A 22,042-nucleotide genomic window follows, 5' to 3' on the forward strand; every position below is an offset into this window, starting at 1 on the left:
TCAATGCAGGAACAGGAGTTACAGTTCTTACCAAAGAGGTCTTTAGGAAAACTCTATTGTGTTGATAGATTAAATTATTCATATAGTCATAGATTTTTAAGGCCAGAAGGGACCATTAGTCCATGCCTGACCTCCTGTATAACACAAACCATAGAATTTCATCCAGGTACTCCTGGTTTCGGCCCAATAAATTGTGTTTGAATAAAGCACATCTTTCAAGAAAAAACATCTAGTTTTGATTGGAAGACTTTAAGAGATGGAGAATCCATCATTTGCCTTGGTAGTTTGTTTCAAAGCTTAATCACCCAATTAAAAAAAGTATGCCTTATTTCCAGTTTGGCTTTAACTTCCAGCCATTGATTCTGTGTTATGCTTTTCTCCCCTAGATTAAAGAGCCTGTGAAGGTATTTATACCTTCCTGTTATAGCTAACATTTCTTTTTAAGCAACTTATACACACCCACATACACAAAACATGTAACAAAAAAGAAAGACGCTTCCCACTGTCGTTTCTTTAATTTTACTAAAAGCTTGGTAAATGAATGACTTCAATGAATGAGACTTGCTGTAATATTTTAATTGTGCATCTGTTTTTAAGAAGCAGTGTATTCTTGTTGAGTCTTTTGAGACTCATTTTATTTGGCCCCTGGTTGTTCAGTCCTGAGAAAATCTTTAGCATCTGGCGCATTCTCCAAGTGCTTGACACAGATCTCAGAGGAGAATCAGTTGCTCTAGGGGAAAAAAAAAAGTGCTGAAGCTTTGACAGGCTTTAGTAAGATAGGTGTCGCAGTATATTTAAGTTGAAGACTTGGCTGGTCTGTTGCCCGTTGATGTGTATAAGAGAAAAACAGTGCTTGCGCTTTAATAAACACAGAAATCTGTTCTGCAGAGATGGGATAATTTAATCATTAATCCTCGTGGTTCAGAGAAAGCGAGGCTTAGCTGGGCAATGTACGGTATGCAACACACAGCCCCTGAGAGTGAATATGATTAGTAGACGCAATAAATGCATGCTGCTTATTAGAGCCGGGGGTATTTTTTTCGCACAAATATTTTATTCACCAAAAAAATGTGGCTGTGGTCGTATAGCTACACTGCATTTTAAAACCCATAGCAGTGAGTCTCAGAGTCTCGAGACGTGGAGCGCGTGATACAGCATTAAAAACAGCAGTCTAGACATTGTGGCTTAGGCTCTAAAACCCATCCCCTTCCTTGGGCTTCAGAGCTCAAGCTCAGATGTCTACACACCCTTTAGCGTCTTAGCACAAGCCCAAGGCTGTAGATCTGGGGTCTGACACTCACTGCTGGGTGGCAGGAGCAGTGGAGGACAGAAGCACCCTTATAAATTTTAGCCCAGTGGTTAGAGCCCTCACTTGGGATGTGGGAGAGCCAGGTTCACTACCCCGCTCTGCTGATGCAGAGCAGCCAAGTTGAGCTTGGGTCTCCTACACGGCAGGAGAGTGCCTGAGCCACTGGCCTGTGTGGTATCCTGATGGGGGACTCTTTCAGTCTCTCCTGTTCAAGCTGAACCATTGTATATAAATAGTCCCTGGGTCTTTCATGTCCTAGGTTAGTGCCTCTTTCCCTGGCCCAATGACTATTCATTGTCATTCATTTTGTCATTACTGGCCTTGGCAACATCCCCGCTCAGTAAAATAGGTTCCTATATCCAAGGTGGTATGTGGTCTGTTATCTGAGCCATCACATTTGCCATAGCAATATAGACACTGCAGTCTCTGTATCTAAAGAATAGCTTTGAAAAATACCTCTTCGGAGCTTAGAGGGTGAAAAGCACTGTCCAATAAGTGTGTGAAGAATCCATCTTTTTTCAGATTTGTTAGATACTGTATTCCAGCTCCCCAAATGTCACGGATAGCAAATAGGAATCCAGGAGGGGGAGGAGGAATATATCCTTTAATCTCTGAGGAGAAAAATTGTGAAACATATCCCAGCCAGGCTTTAAAAGTCAATAAAACTACATAGCAATGTTTTATACACACAGGCTGCAGTATGAAACAAAAATAGCATGGTAAATTTCCTCTTAAAGATGGTGCACATTTTAGGAGATAGGTTAAACAAATTGTGATATTATTACAAGGCTATATTGCATTGGCTGTAAAATGAAGAACATTTATTAGTTGGAATTTAAATACCAGCAAGTTACATTTTAAGAACACTAGCCTTTCTGCATTTTCTGGGAGCAATCTAAGGGTATGTCTACTCAGCAGTAACTGTGCATAGGCGCGCTTATCCAAGCTAGCTTGAATCCAGCTAATGTGAAGCAGCGAAGATGGTCCTGTGCAAGTAGTGCAAGCCTAGCATAGACCCTGGGTAGGTGCTTGGGTGCCTTGCCAGCATTGAAGGCTGTTTTCACTGCTGTTGTTATCTGCAGTAGCTGGATGCAAGGTTCTAGCTCAGGCCTCGCTTTTGCTTTGTGGATATACCCTAAGATTGGAGAAGCTATCATCGACATTGCTGGACATGCTATTGGTCAGACTTCCAGGAAAGACATCACAACTGGAGAAGGAGTTGGAACTTATTTCCATCAGTCTATCGGTGGGCTAAGTGAGTTCTAACAAATGTTCAGTACAGTTTCATGAATGTCAGGACAATCCATCAATACACTTCTCCCATCCATCCCATCCACTTCACTATGCTGGCTTTCTGTTCATGTTGCTGGAGGATTTCTTCTCTGCCCTGCACTTCTATTTTGGCTTCTTCAGTTTGGGGCATATTTTCATTTACCAGTTTCAGGGAGGAAGCAGAATGAAATAGTTCAGCTCTTACATAAGGGGATGGCAACACCGGCACCTGTCCTATCCTCGTTCAACATGGATGAACCAGTTTGATGGATTCTAAATTCTTTCCTCCTGCTGACACCATCCTTTGTCACCCTTTCTGTATTTGTCTGTTTAAAATGCACCTCACCCTGGGCATCTGTCAGTACTTGAGCCACAAGGGTGTCACTGCAGAAATGCTGGCTTTGTGCGAGTTCATCTCCTGAGTTAGGTCTTCAGATAGCTGCAGTCTGAGAGCTGTAGTTTGTGAAAGACTCCAGTGGGGTGAAATCAGCCACCATCAGACCTTTTGTATAGAAGACTATCCCAGGCTGTTTATCTCTTGCAGCAAACATCTAAGCATATTGGAAGTAAAATCTTATCTGGTCACTACATCTTGAATCAGCTGTGAATACAGTCTTCATCATGTTAGCACCAATGTTTAAGACTTACGTGGATGCCAACATTGACAATCTGCTGTTTATCAAGCATGCGCAGAGATATCTTCTAATCTAAATTGTCGTTCCTGAGTGTTTGGTGCCAAAAGATTCATCTAGAGCACAAATATTATCTTTATCAGCTTGTCTAGCTGGTTTTCTGTGAATCCCAGAAAGAGCTGGGTGATTTTTCTTTTTCCATGGGTCCTCACTAAAGTCCCAATCCAGCAAATCACTTAGGCCCAGATCCTCAAAGGCATTCAGGCTCCTGACTTCCATTGATTTCAATGGATCAAGACTGTAAGCAGGTGGGCCCACTTGCCAGCCAGTGCATCAAATTAAGCAGCAGAATTTCAGTCCCTTTCTTTAGGGAAAGGTTTATTTCACCAAACCCCAGAACATTCCAACATAAATCAAACAGATAAATCAGGTCCTGCTGCCTGATCCCTTTCCAGGTCCTTTCCTATGACCTAGGGTGTCTTGTAGGTCTTCCTCCCCACTGAACTGCTTGTTGGCCTAAGGACCAGATGACTTTAGACTATCACCTCCTTCGTGACCTCAGACCCATCACTGGGGAGACAGCTAATTGGTCACAGGTGGGGCTAAGAGCACATCCCTTGGAAGGCCAAACCTTCTTTGGGCATGAGTTAAAAGGGGAGTATTTTGCCATTTATCAGAATTATCACTTGCATCCCAATTTCTTCATATATGCCAGGGGTAATAATTTTAGCAAAAAAATGTGCAGGGAAGGTGGTAATGAGTTTTCTATAGTTCTCTGTGCCACCCCAAATATAAATGCACAGCTGGAATGGGGTGGGTATCTACACCTGTGATTCAGGGGGTCATTTCAGTTTTCAATAGGAGGGTCAGGTCCAGGAGCCTGTAAGATCTTGGACATTTTTGAAGGATAAAATGTATAAGTCAGTCTATTTCAGGAGCATTTCTTGTGATTATTTCCTATATCTTTTATAACAATTCATATAGATTTACTACAACAAAATTAACCAACACAGGCCAGACAGGCAATTTTTAAAGCTAAGTAATCCGCACCTGTGGCATGCAGACCCAGTACCAAATAAAACCGATTTTTCAAGCTTATAAAACAACAAATTCAAAACACACAGGAGACAAATATAGTAAAATATTATTGATCCCCTGGCCTTGATGTATCCATCTTTTAGTCTTTGCACCGCAAGCAGTGTAGTCACGCAGCATGATACATTGCTACTATTTTTAGTACAGAAAGATCGAATGATTTACTTTAAAAATGGTACTTACCCCCATATATGTAATCCCCCATTATAAGGCCGGGATGACATTTACTGCAGTCTGTGGTGTAGTCCCTGGTGGTTTCAAATCCAAGCATAATTCTGGATGGTTTCATAGCTCTCCTTATTCTAATTTAAAACATTATCTATGCATAATGAACTTCTGAAGTCGGTCCATTAAACTGTTTATAAATTAGTGTTTTAGTAGTTAGTTAATCATATTTCAGATTGTGGAGAGGAGAATGAATATAAGAATGGCCATATTGGGTCAGACCAATGGTCCATCTAGCCCAGTATCCTGTCTTCCAACAGTGGGCAACATCAGATGCTTCAAAGAGAATGAACAGAACAGGCAGTCATCAAATGATCCATGCCCTGTCATCCAGTCCCAGCATCTGGCAGTCAGAGGTTTAGGGACACCCAGAGCATGGGGTTACTGACCATCTTGGCTAATACCGTAGATGTTATCCTCCATGAATTTATCTTATTCTTTTTTGAACTAAGTTGTATTTTTGGCCTTCACAACATCCCTTGGCAATGAGTTCCACAGGCTGTTTGTACATTCTATGAAAAAGTACTTCCTTTTATTTGTTTTAAACCTGCTGCCTATTACTTTCATTGGGTGACCTCTGGTTCTTATGTTAAGTGCAGGGGTAAATAACACTTCATTAGTCACTTTCTCCTCATCATTCCTGATTTTATAGACCTCTATCACATGCCCCCTTAGTCATCTCCTTTCCAAGATCATTAATCCCAGTCTTTTTAATCTGTCTCAGAAGGAAGCTGTTCCATATCCTTAATAATTTTTGTTGCCCTTCTCTGTATCTTTATCATTTCTAATATATCTTTTTTGAGATGGGGTGACCAGAACTGCACACACTATTCAAGGGGTGGGATTTGTACTATGGATTTGTATAGAAGCATTATGATATTTACTGTCTTATTCTCTATCCCTTTCCTAATAGTTCCTAACATTCTGTTAGCTTTTTTGACTGCTGCCGCACATAAATGCAGAACTATCCACAATGAATCCAAGATCTGTTTCTTCAGTGATAACAGATGGTTTAGAACGCGCCATTTTATATAATGTGCACTACTTTGCATTCATCAACATTGAATTTCATCGGTCATTTTGTTGCCCAGTTACCCAGTTCTGTGAGATCCCTTTGTGACTCTTTGTACGTAACTATCTTGAGTAATTTTGTATCATCTACAAACTTTGCACTGTTTATCCCTTTTTCCAGATCATTTATGAATATGTTGAACAGCAGTGGTCCCAATACAGACCCCTGGGGGATCCCTCCATTTAGCTCTCTCCATTCTGAAAACTGACCATTTATCCCTACTCTTTATTTCCTGTGTATTAACCAGTTACTGGTCCATGAGGGGACCTTCCCTCTTATCCCATGACTGTTTACTTTGCTTTAAAGCTTTTTCTGAGGTACATTGTCAAAGGCTTTCTGAAAGTCCAAGTACACTAAGTCCACTGGATCACCCTTGCCCACATGTTTGTTGATCCCCTCAAAGAATTATAGTGGATTGCTGAAGCATGATTTCCTTTTACAAAAGCCACATTAACTCTTCTTCAACATACCATCTTCATCTATGTGTCTGATAATTCTGTTCTTTACTATAGTTTCAATCAGTTTGCCTGGTACTCAAGTTACCCTTACCGACCGGTAATTGCCAGGATCACCTCTGGAGCCTTTTAAAAAATTAGTGTCACATTAGCTATCCTCCAGTCATCTGATACAGAGGATGATTTAAGTGATAGGTTACATACCACAGTTAGTAGTTCTGCAATTTCGCATTTGAGTTCTTTCAGAACTCTTTGTTGAATACTATCTGGTCTTGGTGATTTATTACTGTTTAAACAATTCATTCAGTACTGTTGAAATAATTTATTTATGACAGGCATGGTGGAGGTGTGAGAATCTGAGGTATATATTTTAGAGATTGAAGCTGGAGCATTTTTCACTAACAACAACACTGTTTGAAGGGAAAAAATTAAAAAAGGACATGGCCGCAAAAAATTTTCGGACATCTTCTATAATAGTGAATAACATCTTGGCCTTGGCATGGTCAGAATAGCGTATGGCATTGTTGACATCCAGCAGCAAACCCCTTAGTCTAAGTTGACAGACTTGGGTTCACATTGCTATGCTAAAAAAAAAAAAGCTGTGTAGCTTTAAGTTGCAGCTCTGGTTCGGAAGCCCTCCCCCCCTCGGCCCTTCAGGGCCTGAGCTCCAGCCCAAGCCGCAATACCTACACAGATGCTTTTTAGCATCACAGTGAGAGCCTCTCACCCTGGGCTGGGAGGCTTGCTGCCACGGGCTATGTAAACATACCCTGAGAGTATGTCTACACTGCATTTAAAAACCTGTGGCTGGCCCATACCACCTGAGTTGGGCTTGGGGGGCTCAGGCTAAGGGGCTGTTTAATTGTGGTGTAGACGTTTGGGCTCGGGCTCCAACCCAAGCTCCGGGATCCTCCTTGCCGGGTCCGAGAATCTACACGTCCGTTAAACCTGAGCGAGCCCGAGTCAGCTAGCATGGGCCAGCCACATGTGTCTGTTTGCAGTGTAGACATACCCTCAGAGGCCCAAAGCACCAAATCGCTTTGGCACTCTTCTGCCTTTGTGGATCTTAAGCAATCTTTAACTCTCTTTAGCCCAGAGAAGTACCTCTCATTTGATGCTATAGAAACTGAGAGGCTCAACACATTGTCCACAGTTGACCATGAAGACGAATAGTCTCTCGGTCACTCGTTCAGAACATTCCAAAATTCAGAAATTGATGTTGATTATTTTTGTGTCTACTCTGCATCCTGGCAGCTTCACCTTCTGCATCAAGACTGTGAAAATGGGTGCCTGTTGGTGCAAAGCGATCTACTGTTGTCTTTAGAGCAGTATAATCAAGAAAACGGTCACTATTTAGATTACAGCCATTTAGTGCAGAAAGCAAGCTAGAGTTAGAGGTTAGAGCTAATCAAGAATTCTGGCCAACGCAGGGTAATAGAAATCAATTTTGATATGTTCTTGACTGCTCTTGGGAATGTCATATGCAGATGACTGACCCACTGTGCCAGGAACAAAGAACTGTGCCAGCTTGGAGGATATGTTGCTCAAAATCTTGACCCCTCCCCCTTAGCAAAAAAAAAAAAAGGAGCTCCTCAATCTCTCCAACAGGCCATTTGCAGCGCTAGCTGCTGCTCCGTAGCCTCTAATATTTCCAGTACTTTGCCACATCTTGCTTGCCGTTTTTAGAGGGAATCCTAATGGAAAAACCAACTAGTTTCAAGCTTAAGTGCCTTCTGGCGTAGCTCTGGTAGTGCTTTAAGGAAAAGTTCATGGCGCTTGTAACTACTCTTGAGGAAGATATGGACCTCCTTTAGAAAATGTAAAGACTTCCTGATACTAGGTGATGCTAGAACATGTCTCTACAATAACAAGGTTAAACCCATGAGCATGTGAATGCACGTAAATAGCACATGTAACATTTTCTAGAATTCGAATGTGCACTCCTATTAAATGACCACTCGGCACAGAAACTCCATCAGAGCACTGGGCAGCAATGTAATTGATAACAAGCTTCAAATGCTGTAGTTCTTGTCGGATCAGGTTAGAAACCGATCCAGCATTTAGGTTTTCCATGTGGAAGCACGTTCAAGCTCTTTCCTGAATTATTCCTTTTCTGTGGTTATGCACTAGGAGACACAGAAGTTGTTTTTTTTTTAAATTCATTTTTAGTTTTGTCAGCAAGAACATAAAAATACTTGACTTGTCTGACCTCTTCAACAATGCTTTCTCTCAGGACTTCTGCAGTAGAATGTATTCTGGACTGGTGAGCTGTATAATGTCCCTAGTTGCTTGTCAGTTAGTTCAAAAGGCTGGGTTTAGTAGAACCAACCAGCTCCAGAATTTCAGTGTAATTTCCTCTAAAGCTGGAGTTGTGTGTTTCATCGTGCGCCTGAAAAGCACTATCTTGTCTTGCACAGAGTATGAAATACCTTAAAAGTATTTCGACGTGCTGTCGATTTTCAGTGATGCCATCATGATGGCTGGAAATGAGCATATCCGTAACTCATCCTGAACCACTGGATGCTCTCTCACGCCTAGAACTGAGTGCATGTGGTTTGAACAAACTTTGAAAACCTTTCCATTTCTTAAAGCCTCTCTCAAGGAATGTTCCGTTGCCAGTCTTTTCTCCTGGTCTCATGTTGCTTTGAGTAGCAAAGTGACATCATGGAAAGCGAAGGACAGAATGCATTACAGCTGAGTATTCAGGTAATGGGTACAATGAAAACCAACTACACTTGAAATACCAACCGTTTGTAAGAGAATATGAATTCAGTTTAGGCTGCACCGATTGGCCAATTTTGCCCAATGAAATATCTACAGGTGTGAAGGGTGCTATTATTATTCCACCATGAATAAGTAACAAACCCTGCCTAACACAACCTTGCACTGCTGCTACTGGCACAGGCGGCTTCCTGATGTGTGCAGGTGGTGGCCACTGGTGATGTATGGCCACCACTAGGATTATCATCCAGTATGTTTTGACAGCAGGTCACTATTACCACAATTCTTTTTCAAAGATGGCTCTTCATTTCCATAATTTTCAAGGGCCTTTTTCAATGGTGGCATAGGCTCCATTGTACACTTCAAAAATAAAAATAATGTTGAGAAGAATATGTACACAAAAACATACTACTCATACAGTGTCCATTATTATTATTGAGGGTGTTTGTTGCCCGGTTTAGAAATGTCTCCAATGACAGGACCGGTTATAGTCTTCATTTTTGTTTTAAATTAAATGTTCAAGTTTGTTAGACTGCAGATACCATTCAAATTAGATTTACAAAGAATTTTCTCAAGTGGAAGTTTTACACCACTTATATTTCTTAAACAAAAAGCAAAAAATACCATGATCAACCAACCAACATGACCCTTCATCCAACATCCCACCTTCAATGAATCTATCCTTTTAACAGATTCTGTACGCAATCTGCAGCTTGCCTAAGACTAACCAAGCTATCTTTCCCATGGCAGTGCACCCTTCTAGTAACCCTGGACTTGAACTCTCTGAATGTTTTCTTCTGCAGAAGTATTAACTGGTGATTTAAACTTTAGAAGCAATTAGCTAATGCCTTATTGCACTCTCATAGCACATTATGAATAAACATAATGAAAAATATAGGTAGTTAAAGTGTTTTGCTAATTAAGGAAAGTCCATGACAAGAAAATTATAGATGAATAAAGAGAGCCTAACTTGCTTCACCTGCGGAGGTGCTACTAATATAATCAGTAAAAAAATGTTTGCCAAAGAGCTAAATCAACTTTATTTCTGCCTGAGACTGACAGAAAATCAAAAATAAACTTTTTAAATAAATGTACTACATTAGGAATAATAACCAGATACAAACATTAGACCCCATCATTTTGTCTGTATAGTTGGGATTATGTTTTTCAGTGTGCTTACTGGCCTGTAACTGTCAGGATCGCCTCTGGAGCCTTTTTTAAAAATTGGTGTTACATTAGCTATCTTCCAGTCATCTGGTACAGAGGCTGATTTAAATGATAGGTTACATACCACAGCTAATAGTTCTGCAATTTCACATTTGAGTTCCTTCAGAACTCTTGGGTGAATACCATCTGGTCCTGGTGACTTATTACTGTTTAATTTATCAGTTTGTTCTAAAACCTCCTCTATTGATCCCTCAATCTGGGACAGTTCTTCAGATTTGTCCCCTAAAAAGAGTGGTTTAAGTGTGGGAATCTCCCTGACATTCTCTGCAGTGAAGACTGATGCAAAGAATTCATTTAGCATTCATTTAGCTTCTCAGCAAAGGCCTTGTCTTTCTTAAGTGCTCCTTTAGCATCTTGATCATCTTGTGGCCCCAGTGATTGTTTGGCAGACTTCTTGCTTCTGATGTGCTTAAAGAAAAATTTCTGTTAGTTTTTGTGTCTTTAGCTATTTGCTCTTCAAACTCTTATTTGGCCTTCCTAATTACACTTTTACACATGACTTGCCAGAGTTTATGCTCCTTTATATTTTTAAAAGATGCCTTTTTGTCTCTTAACTGCCTCTTTACTCTTTTTTATAGCCATGGTGGTATTTTATTTTATTTTTGGTCCTCTTACTGTTGTTGTTTTTTATTTGGGGTATACATTTAGTTTCAGCCTCTATTATGGTGTTTTTAAAAAGTTTTCATGCAGCTTCCAGACATTTCACTCTTGTGACTGTTCCTTTTAATTAACTAGCTTCCTCATTTTTGTGTAGGTCTCCTTTTTTGAAAGTAAATACTATCATGGTGGGTTTCTTTGGTATTTTCCTCCTTACAAGGATGTTGAATTTAATTACATTATGGTGGCTATTCCTGAGTGGTTCAGCTGTATTCGCCATTTAGACCAGATCCTGTGCTTCATTTAGGACTACATCAAGAATTGCTTCTCTTCTTGTGGGTTCCGGGACTAGCTGCTCCAAGAAGTGGTCATTAATGGTGTCTAGAATTTTTTTTTCTGCATCCCTTCCTGAGGTGGCCTGTACCCAGTCAATATGGGGATAGTTGAAATCCCCCATTATTGTTGGGTTTTCTGTTTTTGTAGCCTCTCTAATCTCCCCGAGCATTTCCCAGTCCCCATCACCATCCTGGTCAGGTGGTCTGTAGTACATTCTTACTGTTCTACTCTTATTATTGAAGCACGGCATTTCTATCCAGAGAGATTCTATGGTAGAGTTTCAGTCATTTAAGATTTTTACTATATTTGACTTTATGCTTTCTTTCACGTATGGTGCCACTCCTCTGCCAGCATGACCTACGCTGTCACTCCTAGATATTTTGTACCCTGGTATTACTGGGTCCCATTGATTATCATTGCTCCACCAAGTTTCTGTGATGCCTATTATATCAATATCCTCATTTAATACCAGGCACTCAAGTTCACCCATTTTAGTTCTTAGACTTTTGTATACAAGCATTATAAAATATGTCAATATTTAATTGTCTGCCTTCGTGTAATGTAATTGAATGGGACTCTTTTTCATTTGATCGTCTCTTCAGTTTCTACCTGTACTTTATCAACTACTGTCCTCTCATCTTTACTAAGATATACAGTATGCCCTTTAATAAATCTTCCCCTAGGGATATCTCTGTGTGAACTGTGTGCTCCTCTGCACCTGTCAGCTTTCCTCCAGCCCTTAGTTTAAAAACTCCTCTATAGCCTTTTTAATTTTACATGCCAGCAGACTGGTTCTGTTTTAGTTTAGGTGGAGCCCATCCTTCCTGTGTAGGCTCCTCTTTTCCCAAAAGGTTCCTCCTTCCTAATACAGATGCTCTCCGGGTTACGCAAACCCAACTTACGGAAATCTGCACTTACGGAAAAAGTTCCATAAGTTCCATAAGCTTAATTGCGTAATTGTCAGAGATACATTCCCAACTTACACATAATTCGACTTACGCAAGGCATTCTGGAACGGAACTCTTGCATAAGCCGGGGAGCATCTGTAAAGCAAAATCCCTGCTCTGAATACCATCGCCTCATCCATGCCTTGAGACCCTCCAGTTCTGCCTGTCTAACTGGCTCTTCATGTGAAACTGGAAGCATTTCAGAGAATGTTACCACGGAGATCCTGGACTTTACTCTCTTACCTGGCAACCTAAATTTGGACTCCAAAACCTCTTTCCCACCTTTCCTTTTGTCGTTGGTACCTACATGTACCACGACCTCCAGTTTCTGATCAACACTGCACATAAGTCTATCTAGATGTCTCAAAAACCATGTAGATGTCTCACAATCTTCACACCCGTCAGGCAATTCACCATGCGGTTCTCTCAGTCATCACAACCCAACTATTTATATTTTTAATAATTGAATCCCACATTACTGTTCCCTGTCTCTTCCTAATAACTGAGGCCCTCTTCCTTGTAGGGGTATCCTCAGTGTGAGAGGATACCATGACATCAGTTGTAAGGAGAGTCCCAATGATAGGATTCTTTCCCTCTGTTCCAGCTTGATGTTTTCCTTCACTGAGACTTTTATCCTCCTCAGCAGCACAGAGGCTGTCAAACTGGGGGAGGTACTGCTCTACTATGTCCTGAAAAGTCTCTTTTTTGTACCTCTCTGTCTTCCTTAGGTCCTTAGTTCAGACCCTCTGGTCTCGAGAGCCTGTATTTGCACTCTGAGGGCTCTGGATAGCTTTCACCGAATGCACACACATACCTCCTGCCCACAAGGGCATGCTAATACATGCTGCATTCAGTGCAATAAACTGGATAGGCCCCACTCTGTTGCTGGACTTCAGCCTGCATTATTTTTACTCTTCGGTAAAGATTGAGTAAACCTTGTACACCCTGTGTTCTGACTGAAAAGTCTACATTTCTTCTCAGTCTGTTTTTCTCCGCTTCCAGCAGCGAGTTGACATCATCTCTGTGTTTTTCTTCTTGCCGTCACGCTCCATTGGCCACACCTCCTGCTTTTATATTCCTTTGCCGTTTGTGTCTGAGGTGTGAAAACCTGTCATTAACTTGTTTATCCATGAGGTCTGCTTTGGTTCAGAGCACAAACCATAATATTCCTCATCTACAACATATTTGAATAGGCTTATTATTCTGTCTCCTTTCCTACGCAATTTACCGTTGTACCCAATATTTAAAGAAGCTCAGCATCCCGTGAAAGACAGTTTTTCTATTTCCTTCCAATTACCATGTGGTGCTTCAAAATATTCCTTCGAACCAGGGTAAGCATTCAGTAGATACATATAAGCCATGCATGCAAATGCATGTAATACCTATCAGAAGATGTCCTTGTTAGATTAATGTCTACTAGCATGTTGATATTCCTCCTGTGCTGAGATCTCCCTATTTTCCAAGATAAATGGTCATTTTCACACTCTGACATTCATCATCCTGCTATAATAAACCCCATTTATATAGGACAGTCAGCACTTAGTTTGTCACTCAGAGGGTATTTGTGTTTTGAAGAACGGTAGCATGAATAATAATTGCATTTACTTAATGGGGGAAAAGTTTACATGAGAGCTAAAGGGAGCTGCTATTATATCTGTCTTTCACAGATCACAAGTGATTCAATTCACTAGAGAGATTTCATTGTGTCTTAACTTTGCTGAAGGAATGCGACTGTTGGTTTTCATTTAACCCAATAGGGATCTGATTCGCTTGGCCGATTTTTATATCTATAGCATTCTGAAAAATTTTACCTTTGAAAGAAGCTTACGCTTTCAGATTGTGCTAGCCCTCTACAAAGGGGTGAATGTCACCCTGTTTGACTTCAAAAAAATTCTTCCATCCAGCTGTCATTGTCTGAAGACTGTAAACTCTTTAGGGCATTGTTCTGAGTTTGGAAAGCACCTAGCACAGAGGCTCTCAAACTTTAGCAGCCCGAGGACCCCCATTTTGATTTAAAATTTTTCAGGGATCCCCAACCCCCCCCTCCCCCCTGCGCCGCAGACCCCAGTTTGAGAAATGCTGACCTAGCACATTCGTTGGCACTGCTGGAGTCTAAATCATCGGAAGCCAAGAGATAAACAAATATCCTGAAACAGGTTCTTGCTAGAGATTGTGTTACCAGTACCAAAATTCAGTTACTATATTTAACTGCAAGATTAGTTCAATATCTCTTCACTATTCAGAGATGGTGTGCATTTGTTTGTACAATGCTGCTCCTAGAGATTAATATTGCTATAAGAGCATGAGACTGGAAATCCTGCAAACTAAATATATCTGAATTATAACTTTCAATTAAAATAATATGTTTTATTATTTTCTTAAAAGGTCTCTTGGGACATGGGGGAGGAAAGGGAGTGGAGTAAAAGTACATTGTTCTGTTATACGTGATGGTGTCGTTTCCAATTATTCTGCTTGAATTCTTTGTGGGGGAAGAAATCAGTTGAAATCCTTTTCTTCCCACTTTGGGCCTGATCCAAAATCCATTAAAATCACTGACTTCAGTGGACTTTGGATCAGGCTCTATGGCTGTGATTAAGCAAAGCTCTTATAAGCACATGATTAACTTTAAGGGGGCCAGATGTGTGGGAAACTTTAAGAGGCCCTGATAATCTGTCCTCTTCGCTGCACCCATCCAGAGATCAGGCTTATTGGAAAATCAAGGTCAAGTCTTTCACTATTCCCAGAGGTGATAACTTGGGATATTTGCAGTGAGGAATGAACCAGACCAGAAATTTAGATGATGCTTAAAACGTTCACGTCTCTCAAAATGCAAGTTATTTTGCAAATCAGATGTTTACTGTCTCAAAATATATTTACTTGCAGGATCCAAAATTGCGTGAACTGTTGGATGCTGGGAACCTAGGAGGTCGGCTGGAGAATCGAATGATAACTGTTGTCTATGGTCCAGACCTGGTCAATATATCATATTTGAACGTAGTGGCATTTCAAGACGAAATAGCAAAGGTACTGTACATTCAATGTTATCATTATTTACATTTATGAGTATTATTATTGTTTTATTTATTATTCAAATAGAGAAAAGGAGGGGATTGTTAAGATGCACTCATGGATGAAATCAGCTTGCTGTTAGAGAAATATACTGTACTGCATCACAGCAGCAAAGTGTATTCATGAGAGTATTCATGGGAAATTGTAAGCCATTGGTGTCTTTATCCTCAGAACATTGCTGGTTATTCTCTTTGCGCTGCCAGAATGAGTGTTTTGTAAACAATTGTATGTCCAAAAAATTGCCTCCACATCAAAGAGTACATTGTGAATTTCCAATAATAATTCAATATTTATCAACACCCATCACATGTTATTTCCTGTTCTGTGGAAATTCTGGGATATCCATGATACCACAGTGTGAAAACTGTTGACTTTTTAATGTTGTCCTAGGTCCAAGTAATGAATTGAGGTTTGAGAATCTATTTATCTGCACCTGCCTATTTATAAACTGTTATGCCAGCAATGGTACATGGCTTATACACCTAACCTTTCTTGTGTGTGCAAAGGTTAGCACTGCACACATTTTTAGCATAGCTTTTCTCCACTCTTAGTCATTACCACATGTAAACACTATTTTTGTACAGTTTTACAGTACAGGCAAGTTGTATAAAATTAACATGTGTATTCAGCAAAATACAACAGATTTTTTTAAGACACGCTTTAGTTCCCTGTCTTCAAATACCTCTTAAAAGCCTACAATCATTTCATTATAATCATAGTATTTTTTTCTTCAAGGGACTTTCCCCCAAACTGGAATTAAGGGCTATTCTTCACCCCCACCTCCACACAAACAGACAGTCTGTTCTGCTGATGGAGTTTCAGCTCCAAGATTTCCACGGACTCAACAGGCTTCCTTATTCTTTTCATCCAGCAGATCATGAAGTCCGCTAGACTGGCCAGGGATGATAGTCTTTATAGACTCCTGCTCTTTGTCTAGGGAAGGGGATATTTTCATTACTTACCAGCACCCTTTGGCCACTCAGCCAACCATCTTCTGAGGGAGGGCAGCCTTGGCACCAGAGACCCACCACCTGAGCAGAGCATCAACCCATGTGGGAAAGGACCTGAGCAGCAACCCATTTGTTCCTGTGAGGGTGTGGCCTACCTTTTCCCATGCAGCTGCGATTGCAAACTCCCTCTGGCTGGTTGGTTGGTTAAGCCTTCAGCCAAACCACAGGTTCCCCCCTTTCTGGGTTATGCAGAAGTATAAACAAAACAAGTAACAGTAGTCTATGCAGCGCTCTTTGGGAACACCGGTCTGGAGTATATAAAAAATGCAGAACGGTTACTTCGCGGTACATTGTACAGCTAGGCTGCTAAGAAACCCAACACAGTTTTATTCTTCATGGGAGGAAGCACTTGAAATAAACATGAATAAATGGAAAAAGAATTTGAAGGAAGATGTAAAGGCATAACAAAGCTGAACTGCGCAAATCTGCTCACTCTTTGGAAGAAAGTGGAAATGAACTAACACAGGATGAGTTGTAGGCCCTTCTTTTCTGTTTTCCAATCTAGCCATCCTGGGTCAAAGTCATGATCTGTTTGCTATCTGAAGGAAAAATTCAGAAATACTGTTATGTGCCCATCTCCTAGTTATTGATGGAAAGTGAAAATACAGTAAATAAAATTAGGTTCTGTAGAGGTTGAGCTACAGTAAATCCAGAGTTGATCCCTTTGATTTTAGTAACTAGAATCAGGCCCTTAATTTATCTTTATTGATAATCTGACATATACGTAAACCAGTTGAGTTCATTTGTTACTGATCTGTGTCAGGCAGTATGTCCTGAGGGGAGGATTTTCAAAAGCATTCAGCACTGACATAGCTCTGCTCTCATTAAAGTCATGCTAAAACTCCCACTTATTTCAATGTGAAAATCCCACCCTGCTTGTATATACAACACTGTACTAAATAAGCCCTCTAATTTTTCACAGGTCCAGTTCCTGCAATGAACTCCACAAGTGTAGATAGATCTGTGCACGCACATAAAGCCTCACAGTGGCATGGGGTCTGCTCATGTGGACCTCATTGCAGGATCAGGGCCTTATCAATGTAGGAGGAGATTTTCAAAATCCCAGATGGCAATTAGGCACCTAACTCCCATTGACTTTCCAAGGGAAGTAGGTGCCCAATTGCCATATGTGTCTTTGGAAACCTCCCCCGAGTCACTGGCATGCACAATTTGCTATTTTACCTTTCACCTGTCCTATGTTTGGACTTGGCAGAATTCGATTTTTACTTTTTGCTGTTTTCTGCAGATAACGTCTATGTTTATTTTTAAGCACTTATTTTAGATTGGTATTGATGTAAAGTTTTAAGATTGTGAAAAATTATGGGTTTTAAGCCTTTTTATTTTTATTGATTTAAATTTTTAGTTGTGGAATATCATGGGCGGAATTAGGCAGTGGGGTGTGTCAGACAGCAATAATTTAATGACAGTAGATGTTGAGATTCAAAAAGTTAAAGCTTTATAACTGTAAAACACATATTGACAACATCACATGTCAAATATACAAAGTAAATATCCTTCAGTCAAACTCTGAAAAGATCTCAAGATGCATTTTTCTCATTTCGCCTAGCTGTAAATTTCAATTATTATTGACGGAAACATTTTTGTGGGTTTGTGCATACAGTGAAATTGACATTGATTGACATTTGCCAATAAAATCTAATCTTTTAAAGCCTGTGTATGTTATTTTTCAAGATAAAAACCCTCACTCTGAAAAACGTAAACTAAAATTATTTGAAAAAGATCTTAACAAAGCAGTTTAAATAATCAAATTGTAATTTTTTTCTTACAGGAGTAGGTTTATAGTTCTGTAGGATCTGAGTTTATTATTATTCAGCTTTTGAAATTAATATATTTTCAAGCCTTTTACTGGTCATTCGGTTCAAAAGGTTCAGTTCCTCACCTCCGTTTTCTGAGTTGTGATAGAATTATTGAGGATATGAGCCTAAAGCTAAGCATTTATATTGATCGTGCTTTACATGATTTGAATAAAGAACTAGAAAATTTAAAATGAAGTCACAATACACTGTTTTGCTCACATTTCTATAGGTAAAATAAATCAGTTTTAATGCTCTCTAGGTGTGAGTTGAAGGTAAAAGACATGCTGGTTAATGCAGAGAATGCCTGTTTGTTCCTTTTTTTGTTAGGAATCCAAGAAATGGATTAGTACCGCAACTCTTGTTTATTGAAATAGGAGTTGTATGTGTGTATCAAGGAGCAGAATTTGCAGGGGATTCCAGACACATTGGGTCAACATCTGGGCTTGATTCTTGATTCTGACATATATTGATGTAACTCAGAAGTAGCTTTGCTGTAACCAGTGAAATGGAGATGAGAATGAGCCCTTCTATGTTTGTTTATTTTTCTCCTTTCCCTATATGATCAAGGGCTACGTTTCCCCAGCCCAGTTTTGTCTGATCCTTTCCATTTGAACTACTCTTGAAAACCCTTGGAGCTTCTGGCTTCCTCTCCATTAACTGTCTTCAAAACATTTTTTTCTTTCTCCAGTAACCTAATCTCTGCCCCTTCAGACACCTGCTGTTTCCCATCATTATTTTTCTGATGGTTTCAGTCTTCATTTCTTGCATTCACTTCATCTTTATGCTCCTCTTCCGGAATCTGTTTTCAAAGATATCAAAAATTCCTTCTCTTCACGTAGGAACTTATGCAGGTTTCATCCACTACTGTGATTGATATGATACATGAGTTTTAAATATCATCAGTCTGGTCTGAAAGAGACTCCCTTACCTTTTTTTAAAGACAGCTCTGACCATTGCATTCCTCTTTCATCTATCCTACATCCATTAGACTGTTATACAGTATCAGACTTCCCAGACAGACAAAGCTCCCAACTCTCTTATTTCCCAGTGACGAATCCTAATTTATTTTGTCTAGTGCTACATCTTTTAGGAACCTCATTTCCTTCTTTTCCATTTACTTAGAAAATGTTGTTGAAGAGAAAGATTTTGATGTTTTATATAGATAAGGAGCTCAAAAAGGAAGGTCCTCAATATAAAAATTGGGGAAATGAACAGTACCAATAGAAAGGGAACTGAGACAGGGCTAGATCATGTGCTGGGTGTGTGGCAATTCAAGGAACAACTGGATCTAGAGGGAAAGAGGATTGAGGGTTATGGAGACAGAGCAGGAAAGAGCAATGAACATAAATGGTGAAAGAGCCTGTTGGGGTTGGTGTCCTGTTAATATCTGAAATGACGTATGTTCCCCTAGCTCTACGATGCTGACCTGGTTGCTGGCTTGCCCATGTTTTAACAACTCCATTATGTCCTTCTTGTTTCTCACAAGGATTGTATATTCTATGTCTGTATGCAGTTTTGTTTCCCTTGCTAGTTTTGTTACTCCCCATGTGATTTGAGCTACCATCTCTTGTAGTAGATTTATTGATATGCTAACAACTCCAAAATCTTCCTCTCCAACCTAAGCCTCTTCCCCTCTGTCTCCTCCCAGATATGCCACTGTAGTGTCAAATCATTATGTCCAAAATTGCTCTTCTCATTTATAACACTAAATTCCCTTTTTTTCCCCTCTCTTCTCTGTCTCTCAGCTGTCTCCAATGTTACAAGCTTGGAGGTATCCCAGTTCCTCTGTCCTCGTTTACCTCCCTACCATCCCCAAATACAAATTCCCTTGCTAATCCTGCCAATTCTACCGCTACAATATCTTATAAATCCCTCCTTTTCTTCCCTCTCCTACTGCCAGAGCCTTGCTCATCTTTTCCCGTGATTAATGCAACCTCCTCTGTGACCCACATCCACCTGCAACTCACCTTCCACCACTCCTCCAGCTACAAACTGTCCAAAATGCTGCTACATTTAGCTTCCTTATCTGTCACCTTGATCATATCACTCATCTTCTCAAATCTCTTGCTGACTTCAATTCTTCATCGAGCTCACATGTTCCTCATCTTCAGAGCTATTTCCAACTATGCCTCACACATAATCTCTTCTCTCGTCTCAAATACCACAGTGGTGGGCACCACATAAGAACCTATAGAGATAGCTGGATCTCACGTCTCCCTCTATTTTCTCACTCCTAACTATGAACCTTCATATCCTCCTCCTACTTTTAGCTTTGTAACTTCTTCCACGCTGTCTTTTCTGATTGGAACAGTCTCCTACTTCATATGCCTTCCATCTGCTCCATCAAATTCCTACTTAAAATCCATTTCCCTCCTGGAATCCCCAGAGATGATTTCTCCACTGATGGTGGTCCACATTTTCTTGTGCTTGAGCTGTTATCCTTTATATCATATCTGCCTGTTTGGTGGGTACTTTGGTTGAAATTCTGGCTGCACTGCAGTTAATGATAAAACTCCCATTGACTGACTGGGGCAAGGACTTCACTCTACCCTCTTCTGTCCTAGGCCCTTTTTCATTGCGAGGGAGGTTTAAAAGGGATCTGAATGTAAAGAAAACCAGGGCCATAATATAATACTGCTCTAGTATGTGAGTAAGTACCATACCAAAATGAGGAAGGGCAGATGTATCAGCTGCCTCCTTCTTGTTTTTGTTTCAGACCAAGATGCGTTTATAACAAACCATTATTCAGCCCTCATTCCATAGAGAAAGAGCTCCATCAATATATTATTCACTGTTATCTCTGTGATCTTGATCTCTCTTAGGGTAGATCTACACTACAAACACCGCACCATTGCAGCTGCCCTGCTGTAGTGCTTTATCAAAGGCCATGTCTACACTACACAGTTTTGTCAACAAAATTCAGCTTTTGTCGACAAACCCGTGGAGGTGTATACATTGCAATGCTCCTCCCGCTGATTTAATTCTCTGACCTAGTAAAACCACCTGGACAAGAATGCATAGAGATTTTTGCGACGAAGTTAGAGCGACACAGTGTCAGTGTAGATCCTGCATTGCTTATGTCACCTTAATTGGCTTCTAGGAGGTGTCTCACAATGTCCGTCATGACTGTTCTGGTCATCAGTTCACAGGTACACAGGCATGGTACACATGCTCCCCTCCCCCTTTAAAGCCCGGGGAATTTTTGAAATTCCTCTTCCTGTTTGCTCAGCATGGACAGCTCACGTAGCATCTTTCCAGACGGCTATGGTGACTCTACACAGCAAACGCTCTCCTTCCTGGAGTACGCCGGAGTTCTTAGATCTGCTGGGACATACACCCAGCTGTGAGAGCCTCACTGTAAAAAGTGCTCTTCGTTGTCATGTCCCTTGTATGTAATAGAAATGTTTGTATAATTGTTGAATAAAAATGTACTTATGGAAAGAAAATAAATCGTTATTAGTTTCCTACTCATGATGGTTGCTGCTGAAATTCATACACAGTGGCAATCAGAGCATTTGCAGAGTAAACTTCATGCACACATAGCAATCATTACAGCGGTCCTATTACAGTGCAAGAATGCTATGCCTGGCTCAATGCATTATAGAAAGACATATTGTTATTGTCAAAATGCTCCTTCAAACCTCCCCTGATTCGAATAGCCTCGTTTGCCTCCCCTCCTCTCCCCCCCCGTTCTAACAGTCCTGCTATCTGGCTGCTCAAAAGCAACTGCCAGCCAATCCACCTCAAGGCTTTTCCGCTGAGGAAACTTTTCTCCCTTACTTTCACAAATGTTATGCAGCGAACAGCAGGCTGCTATGACCATGGGAATATTTTCTGGATTGAAGTCCAGTCTGCCAGAAAGGCAGCACCAGCAACCCTTTAATCTGCCAAAGGCACATTCAACAGTCATTCTACACCTGCTGAGCCTGTTGTTGAAGCACTCCTTGCTGCTGTCAAGGTTTCCAGTGTAAGGCTTCATAAGCCAAGGGAGCAAGGTGTCGACTGGGTCTCCCGAGATCACAATTGGCATTTCCATATCCCTAATCACAATCTTTCGGTCTGGAAAGAAAGTTCCTGCTTGCAGTTTTCTATACAGACCAATGTTCCTGAAGATGCGTGTGTCATGCACCTTCCCTGACTACCCTGCGTTGATGTCAATGAAATGACCCCAGTGATCAACCGGCTCTTGCAATTCCATAGAAAAGTAGCCCCATTCTCTTGATGCATTCCATAGCAAGGTGGTCTGGGGCCAAAATGG

General features: G+C 40.6%; 1 protein-coding gene across 1 annotated transcript in view; it reads left to right on the forward strand.

Moving 5' to 3' along the window:
- PLCB1 (phospholipase C beta 1) overlaps positions 1-22,042 on the forward strand; it is a gene marked incomplete in the record, with an annotated part of 630,990 nt that overhangs the window by 376,849 nt on the left and 232,099 nt on the right. The window contains 1 exon segment of the mRNA XM_034764106.1: positions 14,772-14,912. Coding sequence (XP_034619997.1) covers positions 14,772-14,912 — 141 coding nt within the window.

This window comes from Trachemys scripta, chromosome 3 (genome assembly GCF_013100865.1).
Source record: "Trachemys scripta elegans isolate TJP31775 chromosome 3, CAS_Tse_1.0, whole genome shotgun sequence".
NCBI classification, from domain to species: Eukaryota; Metazoa; Chordata; order Testudines; family Emydidae; genus Trachemys; species Trachemys scripta.